General features: G+C 43.8%; 1 protein-coding gene across 1 annotated transcript in view; it reads right to left on the bottom strand.

Moving 5' to 3' along the window:
• Positions 1-220: 220 nt before the first annotated feature.
• Positions 221-27,966, bottom strand: part of LOC120742638 (NACHT, LRR and PYD domains-containing protein 3-like) — a 38,934-nt gene continuing 11,188 nt past the window's right edge. The window contains exons 3-7 of the mRNA XM_040046062.1: positions 15,100-16,948; positions 14,476-14,649; positions 11,899-12,072; positions 11,752-11,798; positions 221-1,278 (exon numbers count right to left, since the gene is read on the bottom strand). Coding sequence (XP_039901996.1) covers positions 743-1,278; positions 11,752-11,798; positions 11,899-12,072; positions 14,476-14,649; positions 15,100-16,948 — 2,780 coding nt within the window. The 3' untranslated portion in view covers positions 221-742. The remainder of the gene's footprint in view (positions 1,279-11,751; positions 11,799-11,898; positions 12,073-14,475; positions 14,650-15,099; positions 16,949-27,966) is intronic.

Genomic DNA, 27,966 nt, shown 5'->3' with positions numbered 1-27,966 from the left:
ATTGTACATATATTTATTAGTTTCAGATGTAGCCATTCTTGTATTTTGCTTGTTTACATTATTGTATTTTGCACAACTCTGTTGCTTGTGAAGCTCGCACACAAGAATTTCACTCACATGTGCTGTACCAATGTACCTGCGCATGTGATGTGACAATAAAAGTGATTTGATTTGATTTGATTTGATTATTATTACTTCCTGTGTGTCATCCTTTAGATTCCTTTCAGCCACGTTCCCCGGGTGTGTCCTCTCTGCCCTGATTCCCTCCTGCGTCCTTATTGTCTGAGTCTCCCTCTGGTCTTTGTCACATCCTCATCACACCTTTCCCATGTGTGTGCACTGTTTGTTTGTTTAGCAACCACTAGGTTCTCGACTCTAGTTTAGTCCGAGTTTTCTGTTACTTTTGCATTTTGTTCTCTAAGCTCCAACAATAAACCTGTCTGAGTGAAGTTCCTCTCTCCGTGGCCTCTGAAAGCTGCCAACCACACAATGACACATGACAAATAATGTGGTTTATTTTATGCTTTGAATCACAGTTTGTACGCAGACAGGAGAAAACTGATTTTAAAAAGAGAAATTTTTGATGTTTACAGAATTTATAAAACATAAAGTACAGGTTTTATTATACAAGCAGAATGTCACATGACTGTGTTAACACTCTGCCATCTGTTAGACCATCCCCACACATACTTCATATGTTCAACACTCAAAATCAAAACCTTTCTGCCAGCAACCGCACGTGCTACAGTGAGCAGAGGGACACTGAAGAACCATGTGACACTAACCAGAACCCAGGGTACAGGGGTTTGCTGAAGGTGGTGTGGAAGGTGTAGAGATGGATCGGTGAGCCGGAAGAAATTCTGTAGAAGGTCAGAGTACCAGCGGGCCAATCCACATACACCGCTACTCTGTGAGAGGCGGAGGAGGAGGAGGGGATGGCTGTTTCTCTGTTATTGTGCCAAACCGAGAAACTTTCATCTTCAGCACACCTCAGACTCCAGGAGTGATCGTTCCCTCCAAACCTGCAGTCATAACTGTTTCCTCTCCTTCTGACGCTCCTGTAACTCACTGCTATAAAAACAAATCCTTTCCACTCGACCTCCCAGTAACAGCGACCAGTCAGCCCAGTGGTACATAGCAGCTGAAGCCAGACGTCAAACCTCTCTGGATGAACAGAAAAAGGCTGCTTCTCTGTCACTGCCGTCACCTGCCTGTTGTTGTCTGACAGTTTGAGTTTCCTGTTTGCTGTGTTTGCATCCAGTGCAAGTTCACAGAAATCTGAGAGTGGGAGAAAAACAAAGCATCATTAACACCAGACTGAAAGTGATGTTTAAATAAATACAATCTAAAAAGTTACTATTGGGATATAAAGGGACCAACACTGTGGTGTGGTCATTTAATCATTTTCTTTTTATTTCTGTTGTTGAAGTTAGAAAAGCATCACTGGTTGTGAGAAATGAAAAAAAAAAACCCAGAAAGAATGAAAACTGTGGAGGTTTAATTGAAAGTTAGCTACAAACAATAGTTAAGTACTGTGGTTGTACGTGAAGTCAGATCTAGACTTGTAGTCTAAACCAGGACCAAGACAGACCGAGTCAAGATAAGACCGAGACGGTTCATCCCAAAGCAGCATCTGGCTGCAGTCTTTAAACTGCAGCCAGATGCTGCTTCGTTTACGGGTCTCAGGCATATTTATGTGTTTTTGCGATGCACAGCCCTCCTCACAGCTGTCTACTCACTCACTGAGAGGACAGACATACAGGGAGTGCAGAATTATTAGATAAGTATTTTTGAGGAATAATTTTATTATTGAACAACAACCATGTTCTCAATGAACCCAAAAAACTCATTAATATCAAAGCTGAATGTTTTTGGAAGTAGTTTTTAGTTTGTTTTTAGTTTTAGCTATTTTAGGGGGATATCTGTGTGTGCAGGTGACTATTACTGTGCATAATTATTAGGCAACTTAACAAAAAACAAATATATACCCATTTCAATTATTTCTTTTTACCAGTGAAACCAATATAACATCTCCACATTCACAAATATACATTTCTGACATTCAAAAACAAAACAAAAACAAATCAGCGACCAATATAGCCACCTTTCTTTGCAAGGACACTCAAAAGCCTGCCATCCATGGATTCTGTCAGTGTTTTGATCTGTTCACCATCAACATTGCGTGCAGCAGCAACCACAGCCTCCCAGACACTGTTCAGAGAGGTGTACTGTTTTCCCTCCTTGTAAATCTCACATTTGATGATGGACCACAGGTTCTCAATGGGGTTCAGATCAGGTGAACAAGGTGGCCATGTCATTAGTTTTTCTTCTTTTATACCCTTTCTTGCCAGCCACGCTGTGGAGTACTTGGACGCGTGTGATGGAGCATTGTCCTGCATGAAAATCATGTTTTTCTTGAAGGATGCAGACTTCTTCCTGTACCACTGCTTGAAGAAGGTGTCTTCCAGAAACTGGCAGTAGGACTGGGAGTTGAGCTTGACTCCATCCTCAACCCGAAAAGGCCCCACAAGCTCATCTTTGATGATAGCAGCCCAAAGCAGTACTCCACCTCCACCTTGCTGGCGTCTGAGTCGGACTGGAGCTCTCTGCCCTTTACCAATCCAGCCACGGGCCCATCCATCTGGCCCATCAAGACTCACTCTCATTTCATCAGTCCATAAAACCTTAGAAAAACCAGTCTTGAGATATTTCTTGACCCGGTCTTGACGTTTCAGCTTGTGTGTCTTGTTCAGTGGTGGTCGTCTTTCAGCCTTTCTTACCTTGGCCATGTCTCTGAGTATTGCACACCTTGTGCTTTTGGGCACTCCAGTGATGTTGCAGCTCTGAAATATGGCCAAACTGGTGGCAAGTGGCATCTTGGCAGCTGCACGCTTGACTTTTCTCAGTTCATGGGCAGTTATTTTGCGCCTTGGTTTTTCCACACGCTTCTTGCGACCCTGTTGACTATTTTGAATGAAACGCTTGATTGTTCGATGATCACGCTTCAGAAGCTTTGCAATTTTGAGACTGCTGCATCCCTCTGCAAGATATCTCACTATTTTTGACTTTTCTGAGCCTGTCAAGTCCTTCTTTTGACCCATTTTGCCAAAGGGAAGGACGTTGCCTAATAATTATGCACACCTGATATAGGGTGTTTATGTCATTAGACCACACCCCTTCTCATTACAGAGATGCACATCACCTAATATGCTTAATTGGTAGTAGGCTTTCGAGCCTATACAGCTTGGAGTAAGACAACATGCATGAAGAGGATGATGTGGACAAAATACTCATTTGCCTAATAATTCTGCACTCCCTGTATGCTCCACTTGACTGTCGCGTCCATCACCCTCTCTGTTTTTCACATAATGATATTATCCTATATCCTTGCATGTGATTGGCCAAAATATGGAGGGATTGGAGCATAGCTGAGCCACTGTGTGAGAGCTGAGCAGCCAAAGGAAATTAAGTGAGGAGCGGCTCTCGCTCAATGGGAGTCGACTCTTCTGATTCACTACAAAGCGCTCTGTAAGCACGGCTCTTAGAGCTGATGCTTTTGTGCATGACACATTATCGAACGTTACGTTGTGTGTCATGGATACTGTTGATTCCAAATCTCCTGACCACTATGTCGATCTGAGACAGCGAGACCGAGACAGTGAGACCAAGACAAAACCAAGACCAAAGTCCGTCGAGACCAAGGCAAGACCAAGACCACATAAAAGTGGTCTTGAGACTGGTCTCGAGACATCCAACTCTAGTCAGATCTTACGTACGTGCGTTACGTAGTCGGAGCGTTTTGAACAGATCCTATAAAACTGATCTTTTTGAACCCAAACAAAACATGTGATCTCTTCTATTATGTAAACTTCATGCACAATAGTAACCCATTCTTCAATGGTAGGTGCTTCAACCTTCACACATTTTCTCATAATAACTTTTTTACATAAGTGGACCAAACAGTTTTTTTCATTTCTATTCAACTTTTGTGGTACATCACTCACATTCATAGTAGTGCAATTAAAGGGAATCTTAACACCAAAAACATTTTTATGTGACTGTGGATTTCCTTCCAGTAACCTCTAATAATATGGCATCCCCAGAAGACCACGAGTGGCAAAGTCCCTGACAGCCATGTCCACGGCCCAGATGTGTTCTCTGAATCTTCAAACAGAACTTTCTCCATGTAGTTGAGTGTGTGAAAGTCCACTGAAGTTGGCAGACTTTTCCCAGGTTTCATTTAGTTCAGCCTCCCACTGCTTCCTTTTATAGTCCATATTTGTTTAGACACCTGAATTCCAGTATAAAGTCTGGAAACCACAACATTGTGCTGGTCTCATTAATGTCTGACTTTTTCTAAACCATACTTATTTTGTAAAGCTGCAGAACTCTTAAATAACACCTTGTGGAGAAGTGAATATAGCACGTGAGCCTCAAAGGGACCGGTTTTTAAATCTGTCGTCACTTTTGTTGGGAACAAAGTCAGAATCGTGGGTGCACCATCTCAGCATTTTGTTTGGGTTACCTAGTTTACAAGTGTTAAATACAGTTTTCAGGGCATTACACTGACAATCCAGTACAGAGCTTTTCTGAAACCTTCAACTCATCCTGTAGTTTACCATCAGCCAGGAGGGCCATAACAGGAATACCTTCACAGATGCCCCCTCTATTTCTTTCCAGCCGGATGTGTAGGACGATGAACATATACACATTAATGGTCTCATCTGGGCAGCGCAGTAATCGTCCCATAGACATGGAAGGCCCATTCCCCCTTGTACCCACATAGCAGGCAGCTCTGGCCCGGATCTGGTGTCAAGCCGGCACTGCTGGCTGACTTCTGGCATGGTAAATGGTATGTCATCCAGATATGGGCCAGGCCTGGCGTAGATGGCACTGTTTATGTGATGGCATGCCACATCTGGCCTGATTGTGGTTTGGTGTATGTGGCCCAGGCTCACAGAAAACAGGTCGTCCCTGGATCCGGCATCAAGCTGGTACTTCTGACTGACCAGTGTCATGGCAGGGTGTATGTCAGCCAGATGTGTGCCAGGTCTGGCTGTCACGGTCTGTGAGGGCAGGAGGCAAAACTGGTCAGCTCGAAGCGAGCCTTTAATCAGGGCTGATACAAAATAACAAACCATAAACTATGGGAATGACAAAACTAAGAACCTAACTGAGAGAAACTAAGGGCTATGAACGAAGACCATGAACGAAGACCAGGACTGAACTATGACGAAGTACTGTGGACAGACTATGAACACGACATGAAAAACTGAACAAGATCTCGGTGCTGGCACATGAAGGTGCAGGGAAACATGACTGGAGAAAGTGACTATGAACATGTCCGATACCGACTCTTGCAGGCTAGAATCATGACGTGCAGCTAGAGTAACAGGGTGCATGAACAGACGGCGCGACACAGACTGAATGAAACACAGAGACTAAATACCCACAAGGATGATTAGGGGAAGAGGCCACACATGGGAGCACAGCTGACACACATAAACCTAATGACAGGACAGGGGAAGTGAAACTAAATACAATAAACAAAGAACGCTGGACTCTTTCAAAATAAAACAGGAAACATGGAGATTAAACATGACATGAACTTAACATAACCACACAGACATGAAACATGACAGGTAGACACACGAACCAGGGAGACTGAGTACAGGGGGAGATGACAGAAAACAACTAAGTAATAAAGGAATAAACAGCAACCTAGAAATTAACTAGATCAAAAATGAATACAAAAATACATAAAACTCAAACACTGGGTCACACGACCCAGTACCGTGACACTGGCAATGATGGCACTGTTTGTGTTCCTATTTTCCTATTTTAGTTAGAAGACTGAAATGCCATGTTGCAATACGGTACTGCTACGGTAGCCAACGTTTCAAATGCAGGTTTGACAGGTTTGTGAGTGTACACTTTATCCAAAACCTAGTGAGGGTTTACTCATGCTTGCCAGTGGGTGGCTGTAGCTCAGGAGGTAGAGCAGGTCACCTACTGATTCAGATGGTTAGTGGTTCGATCCCTGGCTCCTCCAGGCCGCATGTCAGCAGTATGTCTGCAGCTGGCCTTGTGCTGGCCCATGTGTGGGCCACCTCTGGCAAACCAGATCTGGGCCACCAAAGGGCCATCATTCTTTGCCGTATGTGGGCCATGTGTAAGCACATTGTGTGGGCCAGATCCGGGCCATTACTATTTTGCTATGTGGGTAGTGTTTTATACCTGACCCTGGCTCTCTTCCCACAGATGTCTCTAAAGTAGTCTGTCCAATTCTAGAAATTGTTTGAGTGATCTTGGGAGGCACTGAAAATAATAAAGCATGTGTGGGAGAATGTTCATTCTGACAGACTCTATCCGAGAACTCAAAGTCAAAAAGGGGATGCCACCATTGAACATCTGACTTTATGTTGAACCGCAAACATTTTAGAACCCCGCAGGGTAACCCCCAAACATTTAATAGACTCATTATCCCACTTCCAATTATAGTTCATTCTTAGTTCTTTTGATGGGTTAAAGTAAACTTTAGTTTATGTATAATATTAATTTTATACCGAGAATATTAGTCATATTCTTCTAACATGGTCATCAACTTTGGGAGTATTTGGGTAGGTTGTGCTAAAGCTAACAGAAGATCATCTGCAAATGAGGCCATTTTCTGCTCTCCTTTATATCCATTGGTGAGGAGTGGTGGAGCGCAGCATCCTTGTAGTGTTCCTCTGTGTAGGTAGAATGAGTCTGTCAGATCCACACTGATCTTGGTTTGTCATATAGTGCTGCCAGTGTGCTGATACTGGATGAGTTCATGCAGAAAAGACTTACAGAATCGAATGCTTTCTCTGCAGCTACACTTATTAGCAGAGTCATTTCACAATGTGTGGTGTTCTCCTAATACTATCCTGAGTTTGTTTGATAAAACCTGTGTAGTTGTTGTGTAATAGGTCGGTTCAATGGTAACTTTATTGTCCCCAATAAGAAACTGATTTGCAGTCTGTCCATACACACAAAAAACAAAAACAAACAAACAAAAAAGAAGCCCAGAAACAACAGTCCAAATTTTATCGTCAACAAAGTGCAATGGCAACAACACCATTATGTCTGGTAATACTGATTCCAATCTCAATTTATAGCCAGTATTTAACATACTTGCAGGTCAGTAATTTCCACAGTCCAATTGATCTTTTCCCTCTTTGGGGACAGTAGAAGTGATCGCCTCTCTTTACCGAGTCTCTGTGGGCTCAAAACACGCTGCGCCAAAAATTGATCCAAGGATCCCAAGGATCGGGTCCCCCGACACAAACAGAGTAACATAGTGTACGCTGTTAAGTGCAGGAGGATTGCCAGGATTTATACATCGGGGAAACCAAACAACCTCTGGCTGAGAGGATGGCACAACACAGAAGAGCTACCTCATCAGGCCAGGACTCTGCAGTCTATTTACACCTACAGGCCAGTGGACACTCTTTCAGTGATGAGGATGTAACATCCTGGACAGGGAGGAACGCTGGTTTGAGGGCGGAGTCAGGGAGGCCATTTACGTGAAAAGGGAAAGACCATCTCTGAATCCATTCCCCAACTCTCTATGAATGGTACTCATGGTTATTGATCAGTGGTTGTTGATCAATGCTCATAACAGAGGTGGGACCAAGTCATTGTTTTGCAAGTCTCAAGTAAGTCTCAAGTCTTTATCCTCAAGTCTCAAGTCAAGTCTCAAGTAATGTCAGGCAAGTCAGAGTCGAGTCTCAAGTCACTGGTGTAAAAGTCCGAGTAAAGTCACAAGTCTGAAATTTTGAATTTCAAGTCCTTTCGAGTCTTTAAAAAAAAAAAGAAAAGAAAAAAGCATGTTGCAGTTATATGCTAAATGTAAATATTAGACCATGTAATTTTTAAATCTGTGTTTTTCTCAACACATGACAAAATAGTGAACTTAGAAAATATACACAAATTGTGAAATTGCACCTCTTTAAAATGCAGCTCAATTAAACCTAGCTCCAAGAATAATTTTCACCGACAGTTCTGAGATAAGCTGCATGTTATTCTTGGATGCGCTTGTAGGACCGGCTTTAAAATCGCATGACAAAAATATCATACACATTAAAAAAACTGCATCACCAACGTAGCCTGGACAACATTTGCTAGTTAGATGAAGTCAGCTATCTCATCATAGCATATTTATATGCATATTTATAATCATACGGTTCTTGGAGTGAGTGCATACACTCGTGAAGTTTAGTAACTTCAGGTCACTGCAACAAGCCCAGGTACAGTTTACCGACGGATGGGTGCAGGACCTTGAAATGCACCGTGTAGAAAGTAAAGACCATCGTACCTATCATAAGTTTACCAGTCTCACAAATCGTCTTCATAAATACACATTCGTTAACAGTTTATTAATATAACCTTTGAGCTCAAGGGTAATTAATTAGTAGTGGAAATAATTTCTGGTACGCATCACAGAAATGTAGCAGTGACAATAATATTGTATGCTGTAATCGCACTGGACAATTAGTGATACAAATCAACTGTTTTATCCTGTGAATAAAAGTATATGTTTTTGTCAATGTACCATAATAACAGAAGCGAAACGCAATATTGTGTCAGGACAATTCACTATTTATGCACAATAAATAAAGGAGCATAGCGCCACAATTTCTGTTCAGCGCCAGACTTGCTTGTAACCTATATCACCAATTATGTTATGAAAATGACGTATTAACTACTAAAAAACACTGACCTTCGTGTAAATGCTTGGAGCAGACGAACCTGTGAGCTGGAGTGTTCTGGGACGTTATATTTGGTCTTTGAATGGCTGCAATCCAGGCCATCCGTCGCGTCTTTGTTACTTCGGAAACATGGCTCGAACAATTTCTCTTAAACGTCGTAATCCGATAACAACCGATCTCTTTACTCGTCGGCTTCCCGTGGCTGTCATGCGACCGGCTATTGCAGTTAATAATACAACAGCTTCTTGGCATTTTTGTGTTTCTTTTTATCGCTGTGTGACTGATTTCAACTGAAAGCCTGCGTGTGCTAGTACCTCTTGCCACGAGTTCCCAGAATCCTTTGCGGTTTTACCCCTGAATGACGTCACATTTTCAATCTCTATATAATATGTATGTTAAATTTTATATTTGGGGTGAAATATCAAGTCTTTTCAAGTAAACCGGTTCAAGTCCAATTCAAGTCCCAGGTCATTGGTGTAAAAGTCCAAGTCAAGTCACAAGTCTTACAACATTTTTTCAAGTCAAGTCTAAAGTCATAAAATTAATGACTCGAGTCTGACTCGAGTCCAAGTCATGTGACTCGAGTCCACACCTCTGGCTCATAATAATTTGCATATTAACAGTGTTGGGGAGTAACGTAATACATGCACCAGCGTTACGTATTTAAAATACAAAATATGAGTAACTGTATTCCGTTACAGTTACCGTTTAAAAAGGTGATATTCAGAATATAGTTACTTTGCTGAAATTAAGGGATTACACAGCGTTATTTTCCTGTTTCATATGTTCGGCTATATGCTCTCTATTTTTGGTTTCCACGCCCCAAACAAAACACACATTAAGAGGCTCTAATGTCTGTGTCTCAATCTCGCGGCCCATGTCACCTCTACTTGCAGCCGCATAATGACGTGAAGAAATATTTTAAAAAATCATTTAATATGAAGGCAATAGGCAGAGAGAGGCATAGCCCTAAAGCATGGAGCCTGATGGGCAGTGTAGTTCGTGCTGCAGGGAGAATGGACTGTCATACCCGTGATGTGTCTGTGAGCGAGGGAGGGAGAAAAAGGAAAAGTACGAGCTGTCACGGGGCAGAAATGGGAGCTGGAAGCATGTAAATATAATAATAACCACTGCAGCCAAACAGAGAGCCTGACGAGCCCAGCTGTGAGTAAGCTATTAAGACTCGACTGTACACTGTGTTCATGTTTTCCTCTGAAACAATAAGTCCCGTTGCAGCAGCCTTTCAACGCCTCTCTCTGTCTCTCACTAGCAAAGTTGACCCAGACAACAAAGTAAAGCTAGTTTTCAGCTACGAGCCCGACACGAACCCGACGTATCAGCCAGAGGTCCCTTTACTACAGTTCGGAGCCGCGGACCTGTTTTATATACGCGCCGAATAGTTTTCTATACGAGATCGCTGCAAAAAGTGCAGCCTTACCTAATGTCCACCTACTGTTACTCATTTATATTAAGATTTAAACATCTAGTTGGTGTTGGTGTGGAGAGTAACCTTCAGTAATAGTAATAAATCACACAGCAATAGGACATTCATGTAGTTGTAAAAAGCATGATAATATAATAGGTAATCCAAAGTATTCAGAATACATACCGTAATTGTCGGGCTATAAGCCGCTACTTTTTGCACAAGCTTTGAACCCTGCGGCTTTTAGTCAGGTGCGGCTTTTCTATGGATTGTCCATGATTTTTGTCATATCGTAAGACGATTTGTTTTGTTTGTTCCGCTGTTGTACGGCACTACGTTGCCTGGCGGAAGGATCGGGGTTCAAGAGTGGTATGTTAGTCACATGTCCGTCCGCCAGGCAACGTAGTGCCGTACAAAGTAGCGCGAAAAACAAACTTCAAAGTAGCGCTACGCGTTCAGCGGGAGGCGTGGATGATGAGCGGCGATAAACTTGCGAAAAGCAAGTTATGCCCAACTCCACCGGTGGATTCTGACAACGTGGAAAAGTGTGAAAACATCCACGATCACCAACGGATTTTGAAGGGCTGGACTGCTGCCTGATGGAGAGGAGGACACCGCCACGGCCCTTCTGAGGGTGTTCGACTCTGACACTGACAACAAGGATTTCTTTGGTTTTGAAAGTGACAACGAAGGAGAGAAGCGGAGAGTGGATGACGAAGCCATCCTGAGCCTGTTCGTTTCCGACACTGGAGGAGAGGACTTTGGTGGTTTTAGTGCGCAGGAAGAAGAGAAAGATGGTGGTGAATGACTGACTTTTCTTCTTGTTAAAGAAGTAGTAACACACTGCACCTGAGCCTAAAAGGTAGTCCGAATCTATTTTTCTGGTGTGCTGTAGGTTACTGTTATGTACTACATGTGCAAATATGTACCCATAACTTGTTTTTCAAAATATTAATAAAAGGGGTGTGTCTCCAAACAGCCATCTCTTTCCTGACAATTCCCTTTGTGCATATTCTCTTACATATGATAAGTCAGCATTGAAACACCCGCGGCTTTTGGTCAGGTGCGGCTAATGTATGTACAAAACAGGATTTTTCCCTGATTTTAGCTTGTGCGGCTAATATTCAGGTGCGCTTTGTAGTCCGGGAAATACGGTATGTAATTTGTAATCTGTAGTGGAATACATTTTAAAGGTAACCTTCCCAACACTGCATATTAATGATCATAAACTGACTCCCAGCCCATTGTTCCTTCAGTGGGCTGGTTTCAGTCATTATGCAAATGTACTGTATATAAGGTTGGTTAAACCTGCAGTCAGCTGAGACTGAAGAAGTCATTTGGATGATTGACGCAGCATTTCTCCCACTGAAAACGTCCAGATGAAAAGAATCAACCTTTGGGATTTACTTAGCTGGATGACTGAGCACACATCCTTGTGCTACCACTGTGTTGTCACAAGTGACAGGTACTGTGACATGAGCAGCTGATGTCACATGTTCACATGTTTACCGCTGAGTTTTTCACCAATGTAGTGAGAGACATTTAGCAGAAATGTGACTAGTTTGTAATGATGCAGAATAAAAACATGCTTACACTTTTTCAGACCGGGTTTCAGCCTTTGCGCTCCACTATGCTCCAGGCTGAAGGAAGAAATAAAGCCAGAATGAGCCTTCAGAAGCTTCCTCATTATCGAGGATCTTGTTGCGAGAGAGCATGTGAGTTCAACAGTAGAGTCCATACCTGAGACTGTCCAGTCTCCACTGTGGATCCTTTAGTCCAGCAGTCAGTAGCTTTACCCCTAGGTCTCCTGGATGGTTGTAGCTCAGGTCCAGCTCTCTCAAGCGTGAGGGGTTGGATTTCAGAGCTGAGGCCAAACAGATACAGCCTTCCTCTGAGATCTGACAGCCTGACAGCCTTGACACAACCGCAAATAAAGAATGACATATTATTGAAGTTATATATATTGCTCTTCTCGCAATCGTTCGTCTACTGCGCGTCGTAGCCGATTCAAAAGAACGAGGCAAAACACTTTCCCGGGTACCGACAGCAACGTGATGCCCTGCCAGTTGTTACAGTCACCCAAATCACCTTTCTTTGGAAGTTTGATGATGACGCCTTTTGTCCAATCATCGGGTACATATGATGTTGACCAGCAGGCGTTTAGGAGTCTTGTAAGGGCGGCTTCCAACTAGGGTCCGCCATGCTTTGGATGAGTGACAGACCATAAAAATTATTTTCAAATTACTCTGTATGTGGTCTGACCAAAACAGAAATCAGTTTAATAATCATCAAACTTCCAAAGAAAGGTGATTTGGGTGACTGTAACAACTGGCAGGGCATCGCGTTGCTGTCGGTACCCGGGAAAGTGTTTTGCCTCGTTCTTTTGAATCAGCTACGATGCGCAGTAAATGAACGATTGCGAGAAGAGCAGGCTGGCTGTCGGAGTGGCCGATCATGCGTCGAGCAAATCTTCACCCTCCGCATGATCATTGAACAAACATTGGAATACCAAAAGAAGATTTCTATTAATTTCATTGACTTCGAGAAGACTTTTGACAGCGTCCACCGGCCGACTCTATGGTAAATGGCCTGTATTTGTATAGCGCTTTTCTAGTCCCTAAGGAAAAAGCGCTTTACACAACCAGTCATCCACCCTTTCACACACACATTCACACACTGGTGATGGCAGCTACATTGTAGCCACAGCCACCCTGGGGCGCACTGACAGAGGCGAGGCTGCCGGACACTGGCGCCACCGGGCCCTCTGACCACCACTAGTAGGCAACGGGTGAAGTGTCTTGCCCAAGGACACAACGGCCAAGACTGTCCAAGCCGGGGCTCGAACCGGCAACCTTCCGATTACAAGGCGAACTCCCAACTCTTGAGCCACGATCGCTATGGGCTATCCTACACCAGTATGGAGTCCCTCAGCAGTTTGTAGATGCCTTTCATTGTCTTTACTCCAACTCCCGTTGATGCGTCCTGGGGGTGCACATCAGTGAGGACCTCTCTTGGACCACCAACACAGCATCACTGGCCAAGAAAGCACAACAGCGCCTCTACTTCCTGCGCAAACTCAAGCGGGCAAGTGCTCCACCACCCATCCTGACTACATTCTACAGAGGAACTATTGAAAGTATCCTCTCCAGCTGCATCACTGTGTGGGGCGGTAGCTGCACTGACTATAACAGAAAAGCTCTACAACGTATTGTGAGAACAGCTGAGAGGATAGTTGGTGTACCACTCCCCTCCCTGCAAGACATTTACACCACTCGCCTCACCCGCAAAGCCATCACAATTGTCAACGATGCAACCCACCCCGCGCACTGTCTGTTCAGCCTCCTGCCCTCTGGAAAGAGATACAGAAGTCTCCGCTCCCGCACTACCAGGCTCACCAACAGCTTCATCCACCAGGCTGTGAGACTGCTGAACTCTCTTCCCTCCCGGCTCCCAGCCAGCAGAATCACCAGATTGGCAGAAGTATAGTAGACAGATTGGACTCTACCCCCCCACACTCTCCAACAAGGAAACACTCTCTGAACCAAGAACTGAAAACATTCCTGACTTGCATTGCAATTGCACACACCTGCTGCTATATATATATTTTTAGTATTCTTGTAGCACTATTTATATTATTATATTACTATTTATTATCTTATTGTTAGGGCTGTTTTTGTTTTTGTTGTGCATCTGCACCTTATTGTTGTCAATGCCTACGCATTTTTTTGGGACAGTGTGAAACGTAATTTCAATTCCTTTGTATGGCAAGTACATTTGAAGAAATTGACAAATAAAAGTATTCTATTCTATCTTTTTTTTAAACTATCATTCATACGCATTCATACTCCGATAGATGCATCTGAGAGCAAGTTGGGGTTAGTATCTTGCCCAAGGATACTTGGCATACAAACTAGGGGAGCCAGGGATCAAACCATCAACCTTCCGATGAGCAGCTGACCTGCTCTACCTCCTGAGCTACAGCCACCCCCTGTCTTGTGTGCTCTTGTGTGCAGCAACATCTGCTTTCTGTGCGAGATGGTCATCACAATGGAGGGAGGCGGGAATGTTTGAATTTGGTACCTCCTTTTCCAACTGTCCACAATCACTCGCTGCCGCGGGCAGACTGAGAGCTGCTGCCTGGGCTACGCCAGACAGCAATAGAAGCAGCCTCAGCGCTGATCTCTCCATCCAAACAATGCAGAGAGTCAACTGCTTTTATCATACATTCGGTATATAATAGTTTGGACAGAAATCGTGATGGGAAGAAACAGTCTTTGCCGAAACAAAATTAAACTTCGACAGACGTTAAAACTTTACCTGAGAATTTTCAGTGCACAGCGTGGACTTTCCAATCCAGACGATAGCAGCATCACTCCTAAATCCTTCAGGTCATTGTTACTCAGGTCCAGCTCTGTCAGACTGGAGACCTGTGAGCTTAGTACCGAAGACAGAGCTTCACAGGTTCTTTCTGACAAATTGCAGCTGCTCAGCCTTGAAATGAGTTAACAAAACATTTGTAACATTTTGGGGTATAAAAAAAGACCTCCAAAGAGGTTTTACTTTTTCAGATACAAGAATGATTGCAGGATCAAACAGTTTAATAATACCACTTTAAATTTCCATAGTAATTTTAGATTCCATTATCTAAAGTTAATAATCTGACCAAAATATTTAAAACTGTCTATAAACAAAGTTGCAAACCAGTAGTTAATTTTGCTGGTGGTTTAATGTGTTGATTTAAGATAAGAGATAAGATAGAACTTTATTAATCCCTCGGGTGGGTTCCTCTAGGAAATTCGATTTCCAAAAAAGCACAGCACCGACAGAAGTTACAGATTTGTTTTCACAATTATCAAATCACTGGTTTTGTTTAGTTTAGTGTTTAGTGAACAATCATGGTGTTTTAAGACATTTTCTAATTCTTGTTATCTATGTACTTACAGAGCTGTTTTTGAGGCTTTGACCACTAGCAAAAGCCTCAGAAGAGCCTCCTCTGAAGCAGAGTACTTCTTCAGGTCAAAAACATGCAGATCTTCTTCTGATGACAGTAAGATGAAGACCAAAGCTGACCACTGAGCTGGAGAAAGTTCATATGTGGAGAGGCTTCCTGAACTTAAATACTGTTGGATCTCCTCTATTAGAGAACGATCATTTAGTTCATTCAGACAGTGGAGAAGATTAATGTTTCTCTCTGGAGACAGATTCTCACTGAGCTTCTCCTTGATGTATTGGATTGTTTTCTGGTTGGTTTTTGACCGACAGTCTGTTTTTTTCAGTAGGCTCTGTAGTTTATCCTGATTGGTCTGCAGTGAAAGACCCAAGAGGAAGCGAAGGAACAAGTCCAGGTGTCCGTTTGAACTCTGTAAGGCCCTGTCAATCGAAATTTTGTTGATCTTCTTTGAAGATATTTTACTGAAAAGCAGTCGAAGAATTTTCAGAGACATTCGTGGTAAAGGCATCACATTTTTGTTGCTGTTTATTAGAGACATCTTCACATAAAAAGCAGCCAGAAAATCCTGAACACTCAGATGGACGAAGCTGAACATCTTGTCTTTCCCTTTCCTTCCTCGATCTTCTTTGAAGATCTCTGTGAACACTCCTGAGCACACCGAGGCTTCGCTGAAATCAATGCCGCTCTCTCTCAGATCCTTCTCATAGAAGATCAGGTTGCCCTTTTCCAGCTGCTCAAAGGCCAGTTTTGCTAATGACTTAATGTATTGAATGCTCTTCTCTGGGCCATACTTTTCTTTTGTCCGATCAATCTGAAACACCAGGAACTCTGCGTACATCTCAGTCAGAGTCTTGGGCAGCTCTCCTCCCTCTCTGGTTTTCAACACATCCTCCAGAACTGTTGCAGTGATCCAGCAGAAGACTGGGATGTGGCACATGATGTGAAGGCTTCCTGTTGTTTTGATATGGGAGATGAGTTTGTCAGCCTCCTCCTTACCTTTGACTCTCTTCCTGAAGTACTCCTCTTTCTGTGGGTCTGTGAACCCCCTGACCTCTGTTGTACTGCTGATAAACTCTCGAGGGATCTGATTGGCCGCTGCAGGCCGTGTGGTTACCCAGATGCGAGCAGAGCGTAGCAGTTTCCCATTGATGAGTTTCCTCAGCAGGACATCTGTTTTAGTTGCCTTTGTTACATCGAGAGAGCGAATGTCTTCAGAATGAAGGTCGAGATGAAGGCGGCTCTCATCCAGCCCATCAAACACAAACAGAAGTTTGAATTTACTCTTGTCATAGTTGGTGATTCCTGATGACTGAACATCTGTAAAGATGTAATTAAGAGCCTCCTGTGGGATGCCTACAGTTTCTGGGATGCATTCATGAATGAGCTCTGCCAAACTGAACTTTTCTCCCTTCAAAGGATTCAGCTGACGGAAGGTGAAGGGGAAAATCAGATGCACATCTTGATTGGATCTTTGGTCAGCCCAGTCCAAAACAAACTTGTGAACAAGGAAAGTTTTTCCAATTCCTGCGATTCCATTGGTCATCACTGTTTTGATGGGTCTGTAGTCTCCTGAAGGATGTTTGAACATGTCTGTGGGTCTAATAGGTTTCTCTGGCTCTGCTGGCTTCCATACTTTCTCAATCTGCCGGACCTCATGCTGTGTGTTGATATGTACATCATACCCAGCTGTGACGTACAGCTCTGTGTAGATATCAGTTAGATGCAATTTATCTTCTGTCCACCCTTCTTGTGCGCACATGAACTTGTCCTGGAAGTTTGATTGAAGCATCTGCTTGTAAAACATGATGGGGCGAGGCTCTGGTACTGGAACCACCATATCTGTATCAAACAAGTAACAAATTATAAACCTGTGTCTACAAATACCCATGTTAATGTTAGAAACACATGGATTTCAGGGTGAAATATTGTCTCAAGATAATGCTTCATGCATTTCTTCAGGAAACATTATAACTTTCATAATTGGAAGTTAATGTTTGACTGAAGACACTCACAGAAATACATTTATAACTGCCTTAGAAGCTCTACTTTAGCCATAATGACTCAGTAAAAATAAATTCCACTCTGAATATATAGATAAAAAGTTATTCAAGCAGGTTCGTGGTTTATTTTTAAAAGTGTGAGCAGGCTAGACAGTCCCCTAGTCTTCAGAACCAGCTTGAAAGGATGACTGCCAAAAGCTGCTGACAGTGTTGTGTTGTCAGTCTTCGCTTACAGGAATAATTCATGATTCAGTAAGGGCTAGATGTTACAATCCCTGATAATGCATTGCGTCAAATGGAGACCAAAGACCATTGATCAGTGGTTGTTGATAAATGGTCATGAGAATTTGCATAATCATGTTGAAGGAACTGACCTCACCGCCCATTGTTCCTTCAGTGGGCTGGTTTCCGTCATTATGCAAATGTGGTGTATATAAGAAACCTGCAGTCAGCTGAGACTGAAGAAGTCACTTGGATGAGTGACGAAACGTTTCTCCCACTGAAAACGCTACGTCCAGATTAACAGAATCCACCTTTGGAGATGTGGTTTTGGTGGTTTCATTGAGCAATAACCTTCAGCTTGTACTGGGGTGGTTTCTGAGTGTGAAACATCTCAAATGAGAATCATCACCCTCAGGTCAGAGGCCATGGTTCTCAACCAGGAAGGTGGCATCTGTAAGGCCAGATAGGATAGGATAGAATCCTACCAGCTGCTGGTAGGATTTCTGGATGTCAGCCACCTCTTTTATCTGCCGGTGGTACATACAATTCAGGGGCCCGTCCTTCCATGATGGTTCCTCCTCTTTTTTGGGTTTCTGCTGCCTGAGGTATTAACTGATCGCACGGTCGGTTGGGGCCATCTTCCTGATGTAATCATGGATGTTTGTTGTCTCATCCTGGACTGTGTTACTGACACTTACAAGTCCCCGGCCTCCTTCCTTCCACTTAGCGTACAGCCTCAGGGTGCTGGACTTGGGGTGAAACCCCCCATGCATGGTCCGGAGCTTCATCGTCTGTATGTAAGTGGCTTCTATCTCCTCCTTTGGTCAACTTTTTATCCCAGCAGGGGGGAGGGCGTAGGTGTTGATAGCCCGGATCTTGTTGTTACTGTTCAGCTGAGTCCTCAGGAGTTGCCTGACCCTCTGCAGGTACTTGGTGGTTGCAGCTTTCCGAGCAGCATACGCCACACCCATACGCCATGGAGTTCCTGTTGACAGCTGATAGGGTCATAGGCCTTCTTGTAACCAGTCCAGGAGGTAAGGAAGTGACGGGGAGGAGGTAAGTGACGGAAGTGACGGACAAGGTAAGCGACTCATGTTGTAACTGACGTCAGACGCCGGAGATTTTGGCGGAAAATTAAAGCAAATGGTAGTTTAGATTTGAACAAATTCATTTAAGCTTCAGTATTACCAAATACACTTATCAATTGTCTTATAACTAACACTATTTGTCTAAATAATCTCCAACACCCTGGAGAACAACGAGGAGAGTTTAGAGACTCTCCAAGATTATATTGATCAGTGCTTTCAGGATCTCGTGATGAAGAAGACCCAGTGTGCAGCTTCCCCGGCCAAACCTGAGACGCCGTCGTCGAAAAGACAACGCCCGGCAGATTCCCCCGGCTCAACATCGCCAGCCGGCAAAGATATTGCCGACATATTGGAGTCAATCGACAAGCGATTGTCCAGTTTCGATGCAAGGCTGTCCTTGGTGGAGATTCTTCACCGAGAATTTAAATGCTTGCGAGAATCCCTGGAGTACAGCCAGCAGCAGGTGGAAACGCTTGCTGCTGAAAATGCCACGCTAAGGGAGTCGGTGAAATGTCTCACAGATAATGTTACCCAGCTCAATAGAGAAAATAAAAAAATAAAAGAAACAGTTATCGATCTACAAGCTCGTAGCATGCGTGATAATCTGGTATTTTCTGGTATTCCAGAAGCCGCTGGAGAGGACGCGGAGACCACGGTAAAAAGCTTCATCAAAACCCACCTGAAGCTGCCGGAGGACACTGTGAAGAACATCGTCTTCGATCGGGTACATCGCCTCGGCCCCATTCGGGCTACGGCCGGGAGACCACGTCCTATCGTGGCCAAATTCGGCCACTTCAAACAAACGCAACATGTGAAAAGCCGCGGCAGGGAATTAAAAGGAACGGACTTCAGCGTGAACGACCAGTTCCCCAAAGAGATCTTGGAACGACGCAGGGTCCTCTTCCCAATCCGACGCGGCTTCATCCAGAAGGGCTCCCGCGCTGTCATCGCTGTGGACCGGCTGTACGTGGACGGACAGCTCCACCGCGACCCCAACATCACTCCGTGGCTGTATTAACCTCACACCAGATAAGAATCAGCTGCACCCTTTCCCTATCCACTCACACTAACTTGCATTAACATCTGTTTAACTTACCAGCATCAAATCGCATCTTAAAGTGTGATTTCATAGCAGAATTAACACCGTCACTCTCCGTCAGTGATTTAATTGGAATGTTTACGTTTTGTTTTGTTTTTTTTCTTCTCGTTTTTTTTCCCTCTCTTTTCCCCCCTCTTGGTTTTATGCTGCTCACCCCTGTCCTTGGTTTCTTTCTTTATTCCTTTCACTGCCTCGATCACCTGCTTCGACACTCATCCACAAACAACATCCTTTATTTCGACACATACGCACCATGCGCTCAACGGCAGCACATTTACTTCAGTCAGACAGCGCACACAGTCGTTTAGGATACACACACTTAAGCCAAGCCTACTCATATTAGTAACTATGCATACACAAAGTCAGACTCAGGGAGCATCTCGCCACACATTTTTTCTCTCTCTCCTTCTCTTTATTTATGAACAAGTGACGTATTCTCTCCACCTGGCTAAGCGACGCACACAGCATACATCCCTAGTTATACACAAACATCTATGGGTACACTGAGGTTCATTACATGGAATATAAATGGAGCTGGCTCCAGAGTAAAGAGGTTAAAAATATTTAACCAACTAAAAAAACTACAGGCAGATGTTGTCCTTTTACAAGAGACCCACAGACCTCTTAGAGGTTCGAATGAACTTAAAACACCTGAGTTTCCTAATGTGTTCTCAGCTTGTTATAATTCTAGACAAAGGGGAGTAGCAATTTTAATACATAAAAATATTAATTTCACAGTACTCGATACAGTTATAGATCCAGAGGGCAGATTCTTAATCATTAAACTATCTATACTTGATAAAAAGCTATGTATTGCAAGTGTATATGGTCCAAATGTTGATGATCCCTCATTCTTTCACGTTTTTTTCAGTGCACTCTCTGAACACTTAGATGGCACACTTGTTCTTGGAGGCGACCTCAACCTTGGACTAAATGAAGACATGGATAGGCTCAATACAGCGGGAACTCAGCGTAATTGGCAGTCCACAAATATAATCAAACAGTATATGAGCGACTTTGGTCTTTGCGATGCATGGCGCTCCCTTCACCCCACCAGTAAGGAATATACTTTTTTCTCACATGTCCATCACTCCTACTCTCGTCTGGATTATTTTTTGGTCAGCAGCTCACTGCTGAATTGACATTTCAGACACTGAGATTCATCCTATAGCTGTCAGCGATCATGGTCCTGTATCTTTAACACTAATGCACAAGAATAATACTACGCCAAGAAAAAACTGGAGATTTAATATATCACTACTTAAAGATGAAGACTTTATTAAATATTTTAAAAAAGAGTGGACTTCATATTTGGACTATAATGACACTCCCGAAACATCAGCTTCTGTTCTATGGGAAGCAGGGAAAGCTGTGATGAGAGGTAAAATAATTTCTTTCTCATCACATAAAAAGAAAAAAGAAAACAAAAATATTCAGGAATTAGAAAAAAACATCAAATCACTAGAAGAAGCCTACGCGTCCCACCAAGATCAGGAAACATTGAACAAAATACGCAAAACAAAACTAGAATTAAATGAGATAATTGATAAAAAAAACAAAATTCTTAGTACAAAGACTACGCCTACAAAATTATGAACATGGTAATAAATCCGGTCAATTTCTAGCAAACCAGCTAAAAATAAATAAAGAAAAAACAACTATATGTGCTGTTCAAGATTCATCTGGGAACACAATATATGATCCGATACAAATAAACAACATTTTCAGGGATTCACCACAAATAAACCCATCTAAAAAAGAAATTGATCAGTTTTTGGACAACATAACTCTTCCAAAATTATTGGACACTCAAGCAATGGCACTGGATTCACCACTGACACCAGGTGAACTCCAGGAAGCTCTGATAAGTATGCCCAATAATAAGGCTCCAGGTCCAGACGGCTTTCCTGCAGAATTCTACAAAGAATTCTGGTCGATTCTAGCACCAGTTTTCTACAGAACGTTGTTGGAAATTAAAGAAAAGGGCAGACTTCCATCAAATATGAATTCTGCAAACATTAATCTCCTGCTAAAACCAGGCAAAGACCCTGTATATCCCTCAAGCTATCGTCCAATATCCCTTATAAACGTAGACCTTAAAATAATCTGCAAAGCTCTCTCAAAGAGACTGGAGAAAATAACCCCCCTCTTAATTCATCCTGACCAAACTGGTTTCATAAAAGGTAGGCACTCATCAACAAATACACGTAGATTACTTAATTTGATTGACTACTCATACAGTAAAAACCTAGAAACTACAATATTCTCTTTAGACGCAGAAAAAGCATTTGACAGAGTTAACTGGAAATTTCTATTTGCAACTTTACACAAATTTGGTTTTGGATCCTCTTTCATAAACTGGTTAAAAATATTATATAATTCCCCAACAGCTTGTGTTAGAACAAATGACCAGACATCCTCCAGCTTCTGTCTCTTGAGGGGCACCAGGCAGGGATGCCCACTCTCCCCTTCACTGTTTGCAATTTTTATTGAACCACTAGCAGCAGCAATTAGACAGAATTCAGTAATTAAGGGCATAAAATGCAAGAACGTGGAACATAAAATCAGTCTTTATGCGGATGATGTGTTACTCTTTCTCCAAAATTCACAAACCAATATCTCTGGGGTGATTGAATTGATAAACTCTTTTGCAAGAATATCAGATTACTCAATTAACTGGTCAAAATCTACAGTTCTACCGATTAATTGCTCCCTCCATAATTCCTCTTCTACACCACTGCAATCGGGAAATATAAAATATTTAGGTATTAATGTTTCTCCCAAGCTTGCAGATCTAACTAAATTAAACCATATCCCACTTTTAAAGAAGGTAGAAGATGATCTGGCTAGATGGAAATGTCTACCCATATCACTCATGGGAAGGGTTGCCGCTATAAAAATGATGGTCTTACCAAAAATAAATTATTTATTCTCAATGATCCCAACTAAACCGCCACAAGATTGGTTCAGATCTCTAGATTCATGTATGTCCAAATTCCTTTGGAAAAATAAACCCCCACGTATAAGCTTAAAAACACTACAAAAGACCAAGGATAAAGGAGGACTAGAACTGCCTAACTTTCAGCACTACTTCTTAGCCAACAGGCTTCAGTTTATCTCAGGATGGCTAAAACATACCCTCTTAGATGAACCTTGGCTAGATGTAGAACAAGCACTTTGCAATAATCTAGAGATCTCAGACCTACCATTTATCAGCTCAAACATCCAACGACATGAATGCTTTAAAAGCATCAACATCAGCTCTTCTCTGACAGCATGGTGGGAGTTTCTAAAATTGACAGCGTCTTCATTAATCCCATGCAAACGTACACCTATCTGGAACAACCCTGACATATTACAAAACAATAATATGATAAACTTTTCAGATTGGAGTGGTAAAGGAATCAAATATTTAGAACATATACTAGAAGGAACAGAATTTATTTCATTTGACAGACTAGTTACACAATATGGGATCAACAAGAAAAGATTTTTAGAATATCAACAAATTAAATCCATAGTAAAAAAGAAATTTAAACCGGGTCAAGTTGAACTACAAACACCACCAAGTGTGGTTCAATTTCTTACTCTTAAAACCCCCAAATTACTATCCAAAATATACAGAATGCTTTCTAAAACAGATGAATCAATATCACTTCCTATTGCAAAATGGGAAGCGGATTTATCAGTTAACTTAGACCTAAACTTCTGGTCTCAGATTTGCTTAAAAACCTTTCATCTAATTAGAAATCCCAGTCTTCAATTAATTCAATACAAAATACTACATAGAGTACACTATACAGGTCATCGGATGTTCAAGATGGGCTTTACGTCTACCAACAACTGCTCACACTGCCAAACCAATTCACCGGACAATTATATCCACGCTCTTTGGTTCTGTCCACCAGTTCAGAAGTTTTGGCGCGAGATATGTGAAGACTTATCGAAGTGTCTGAAATGTAACATTCCAACTTCCCCCTTAGTGTGTTTGTTGGGCAGCTTAGATAATGTCACTTCAGAAAAGAATATCGCCCATATGGTTTTCACTGCCCTATGCATAGCCAAGAAAACAATCCTCATGAACTGGAAAAATAAAAATAATCTTAATTCTAACCAATATAGAAATTATCTATTAGATTACAATAGTCTTGATACAGCCTCTGCCACCACATCAGATCAATTGCTCTGGGCTCCTTTGATCAGCTCCATCACCTAGTGGGGGTGGGGGGTCATAGTTTGGTCCCGCCTTCACTGTTGTGATTGGTGTGGGGGTAGGGACAGGCTTAGGGCGTCGGGGGGTTCCCCGGAGGCATCTTCCTTGGGGGGCTCAACCCGGGGTAGCGGTCATGTCCGGTTAGGGGCTCTGTTGGCTCTCAGGTGACTGTTTCCTCGCGGCTGCGTGCAGTGGGGCTAGGGGAGGGTCTGTGCTGATGGACGTGGGTTACTGACCTGGTAGCCTGGCTGCCCCTGGGTGGGTCCGGGATGGGCGTGAGGTTCTGGGGGCGCTCCGTCTCGGGGGCTTGGGTCCTGGTTGGTGTGTTGCCGGGGTTGTGGGCGGGTGGGTGCATGGGGGCCCAGCCCTGGAGCAGGGTGCCGCCGGTGCATCGAGCCACCTGGGGGGCTCTTCAACTGGTGGGGAAGATTGTCACATCTTGCAGGAGCTTTCCTCTCCTCAGGAACTCTCTCTGCAGGAGGGGGAGATACAGGAGAGGTGGAGGAAGATCTCAGCCTGGGTGTTTATTGTCTTATGTAGTCTGGAAGAAGAGTGGATGGTGGGGTGGGTGCAGTTTTCTCTGTGGTGGGGTTGGGTGGACTGTCCTGGGCTCTGTGGGGCCGGGAGGCGCTGCTGCGCTGGGCCCCGGTCTGGATGGGCCTGGGCCCCCTTTCCCTGGTGGGTCGCGGAGTATGGGGGTGCCTACTGGGGTCAGCGGGGGAGCTGGCCCCAGGGAGGGGTCACTTGCCCCTCCCTTCCTTCCCTCCCCATCTTCAGCTGCCTCCCTCTTCCCGCTCCACCACAACCACCCACACATGTAGGACCTTGGAGTAGGGGTATGTCACCAGGGTGCAGAGGAGGCTACCCCCCCCTCTGTCCCCTTCTGGCTGCCTCTGCCTCAATTTTATCCCACAACTTAGACATTCACATTACTCACACTCTCATTACACATACATATAGGATCTTGGGGGTGGGCACGATACACGGAATCCAAAGTACCATCAGGGTGTACACCCCACCCCTGGCGTCGTTGCCCACCTCTCAATGTTAAATACACGTAGACATTGAGGGCCAGCAGGAGGGACCATGCGCTTACCTGCTGCTCTCTGGCAGGTAGCTCCATGCCCTCCTGGGTTTTAAATGCACCTTAGAACACACATGTATCAACACTACAATGAGCGGGTGGAGGGAGGTTTGGAGTCTTCTCTCACCCCCATTCTCTGCGACCTGCTGGAGCGGGGGGGCTAGGAGGAGGAGTTGGCCGTCCGACTGCGGTCTGGAGTGTGGGGCCTCCCTGCTGCTGCGGAGTCGGGGCGGTCTGCCTCCCCCCACCGCAGGGAAAAGGGTAACACCACCTGGGTCTGGGTGCAGTTCCCCCCCTCCAGGGGCAAGGGTACCTAGACCCGGGGCTTAGAGTACGCTTGGGGAGTGTGATCATGTGTACAGCGTCTCTTTATGTCTGTCTCCACATTGGTTGAGTGTGGAGTAAGTGTATATGAGAGCATGAGGGTGGGAATGGATGTTTGTATCTGTGTGTGCCTGTATTTCTGTGTCCATATGTCAGGTTGGGTGTCAGGCGCCACCTCTCTGGGGACATCTTAGGCCCTCCAAGGTATGGAGGCCTATCTCCCCCTACCACCACTTCCCCTGCCAGTGGCGGACTCCCTCAGACATCGGTGCGTTGGTGGTTCTTTGTGTCCGGGGATGGGCGTCCAGGTACACACCGGCTCACTCCTTGGCAGTCGCTTATCGGGGCCTGGAGCCTGGGGCTTGCTCGGGCCACTTCGGAGGTGGAGTGCCCCCGGCCTCTCGGCCTGGGGCTCGGTCACTCAGGCACGGCTGGCTGCCGGCGGAGCTCACGGGCGCGTCACTGCTACTCCCCCTGGCTTCTGCTCCGCGGCTGCTGAGTGAGCCCTCACCTGGGACTCTCCTCAGCTCTTTCTGGGACAGTGGCGCGGCTGCCCCTCTGTTGGTCTTCCTTGGTCTCTTGTGTTCTGGGGGCCTCTGGATGTCTGGAGTTTTGATCTCCTCCATACCTGTTTCATGCCCTGGAGGACGGGGCTGTGGCCCCCCCACACCCTCTAGCAGATCATTACATGAAGGAACCTTTTAAAAAAACAAAAAACAAGCGCGTCCATGCTCACAGGTGTACACACGGGTGATCACACCCACAAACTACACCCTTTTTGGCTCCTACCTCAAAGCACACTGTGTTCTGTTGATCTTATGTGCTGCACAATAATGTTTAATATTTAGTATTTACTGTCATATTCCCATATATCATTGTGATGTTGTTTATTCTATTACTCTTGTTCTCTTCTGCTTGTTTTCTTTTTTCTTTCTCAGCAGGTGACCCAGGTGATTGATATATGCATTTTTTTTTCTTATTTTTTTTCTTTTTCTGCTCATTCTGTTGGTTTTTGTTTTTTGCCCTTCTCCCCCGTCCCTCTTCTCAGCTGTTTCTCTTTCCCTCTTTCTTTCTCCCCTTCTTTCCCCCAGTCAAGTCTGTCCCGTATTCAGTAAGTGAAAATAAAATAAACAATAAAAGGTGAATCAAATGGACCATTATGGCAAGGCTGGGATGGTCAATTTGGTAAAGTAAATCCGTTGGGCATCTTTCTTTGCCTTTAGACAACAATTCTGATGGCAAAAGAGCCAAACGGGACAGGCAAGAAAAAAAAAAAGAAAAAAAAAACAGTCCAGGCAGTGCACAGGTTGGTCAGCCTAGTCTTGCAGTCTCGGGCAGCTGCTCGGTCTACTAGTAGCTGGTGTTTGGCACCTCTGGGATTCTTGCCAATCCCCTTCTGTGCCCCACTCATGTATTGAGCTATATGTCTGTTCACCTTAGCCGCTATGATGCCTGACAGGATCTTCCATGTGGTACTGACAGTGTTGTGGAGTAATGGAATACATGTACCGGCGTTACGTATTTAAAACACAAAATATAAGTAACTGTATTCTGTTACAGTTACCATTTAAAAAGGTGGTGTCACGGTCAGCCGCTGACCGTGTGGAGAGTGTTTGGAGGACCGAGGTGCGGACACAGACGCAGGAGGCAAAGCTTTTGCTAAACTCAAAGCAAGCCTTTATTAGGGGCTGATACAGAAGGCAAAATAACAAACAATAAACTACGGCAATGACAAAACTAAGAACCTAAACTGGGAGAAACGAAAGGCTATGAACGAGGACCATGAACGAAGACTAGGACTGAGGACTGAACTATAACGAAGTACTATGAACTGACTATGAACACAACATGAAAAACTATGAACAAGATCTCAGTGCTGGCACATGAAGGTGCAGGAAAACATGACTGGAGTAAGTGACTATGAACATGTCCGATACCGAATCTTGCAGGTTAGAATCATGACGTGCAGGTTAGAATCATGACGTGCAGGCTAGAATCATGATGTGCAGGCTAGAATCATGACGCGCAGCTAGAATAACAGGGTGGGTGAATCAGACAGCACGACGACGAACACAGGAAGACTGAGGACTTAAATACACACATGAGGTGATCAGGGGAAGTGGAGACACATGAGGTCACAGCTGACTAGAATGAAACATGATGACAACACAGGGGAAAGTAAAACTAAATGCAATGAACAAAGAACACCAGACTCTTTCAAAATAAAACAGGAAACACAGAGACATAGACAAGACACGAACAAGAGCCACACAGACATGACAGGTAGGCGCATGAACCAGTGAGACTGAGTACAGGGGGAGATGGCAAAAGAAATTTAAGAAACAAAGGACTAAACCGCAACCTGGAAATGAACTAGATGAGCCAAACTGAAACTAGAACACCAATGAATACAAAATGATACATTAAAAACCCACAAACTGGGTCACACAACCCAGTAACGTAACAGGTGGTATTCAGAATACACAGCAAAATCTCCAGTGTTAAATTAACACTGGAGAGTGTCTATATGGGTCCACACCTCTGAGTGTTAAATACAACACTGTTGAGTGTTAAATTTTCTAACACTGGAATATTTCTAACATTTTGAGTTATTTTCCAGTGTTAGAAAATCAGCACTGCTCAGTGTTAGCCATTGTTAATCTTCAAAACTGACTAGGTTACTCTTAAACATATAACTCTGTCAAAAGTGTTAATTTAACACTCAACAGTGTTGTATTTAACACTCAGAGGTGTGGACCCATATAGACACTCTCCAGTGTTAATTTAACACTGGAGATTTTGCTGTGTACAGTTACTTTGTTGAAAT

This window comes from Simochromis diagramma, unplaced genomic scaffold, assembly GCF_900408965.1.
Source record: "Simochromis diagramma unplaced genomic scaffold, fSimDia1.1 OVJJ01000178.1, whole genome shotgun sequence".
NCBI classification, from domain to species: Eukaryota; Metazoa; Chordata; class Actinopteri; order Cichliformes; family Cichlidae; genus Simochromis; species Simochromis diagramma.
The sequence above is the reverse complement of the archived record's forward strand: the minus strand, read 5'-3'. Positions and strand labels throughout refer to the sequence as shown.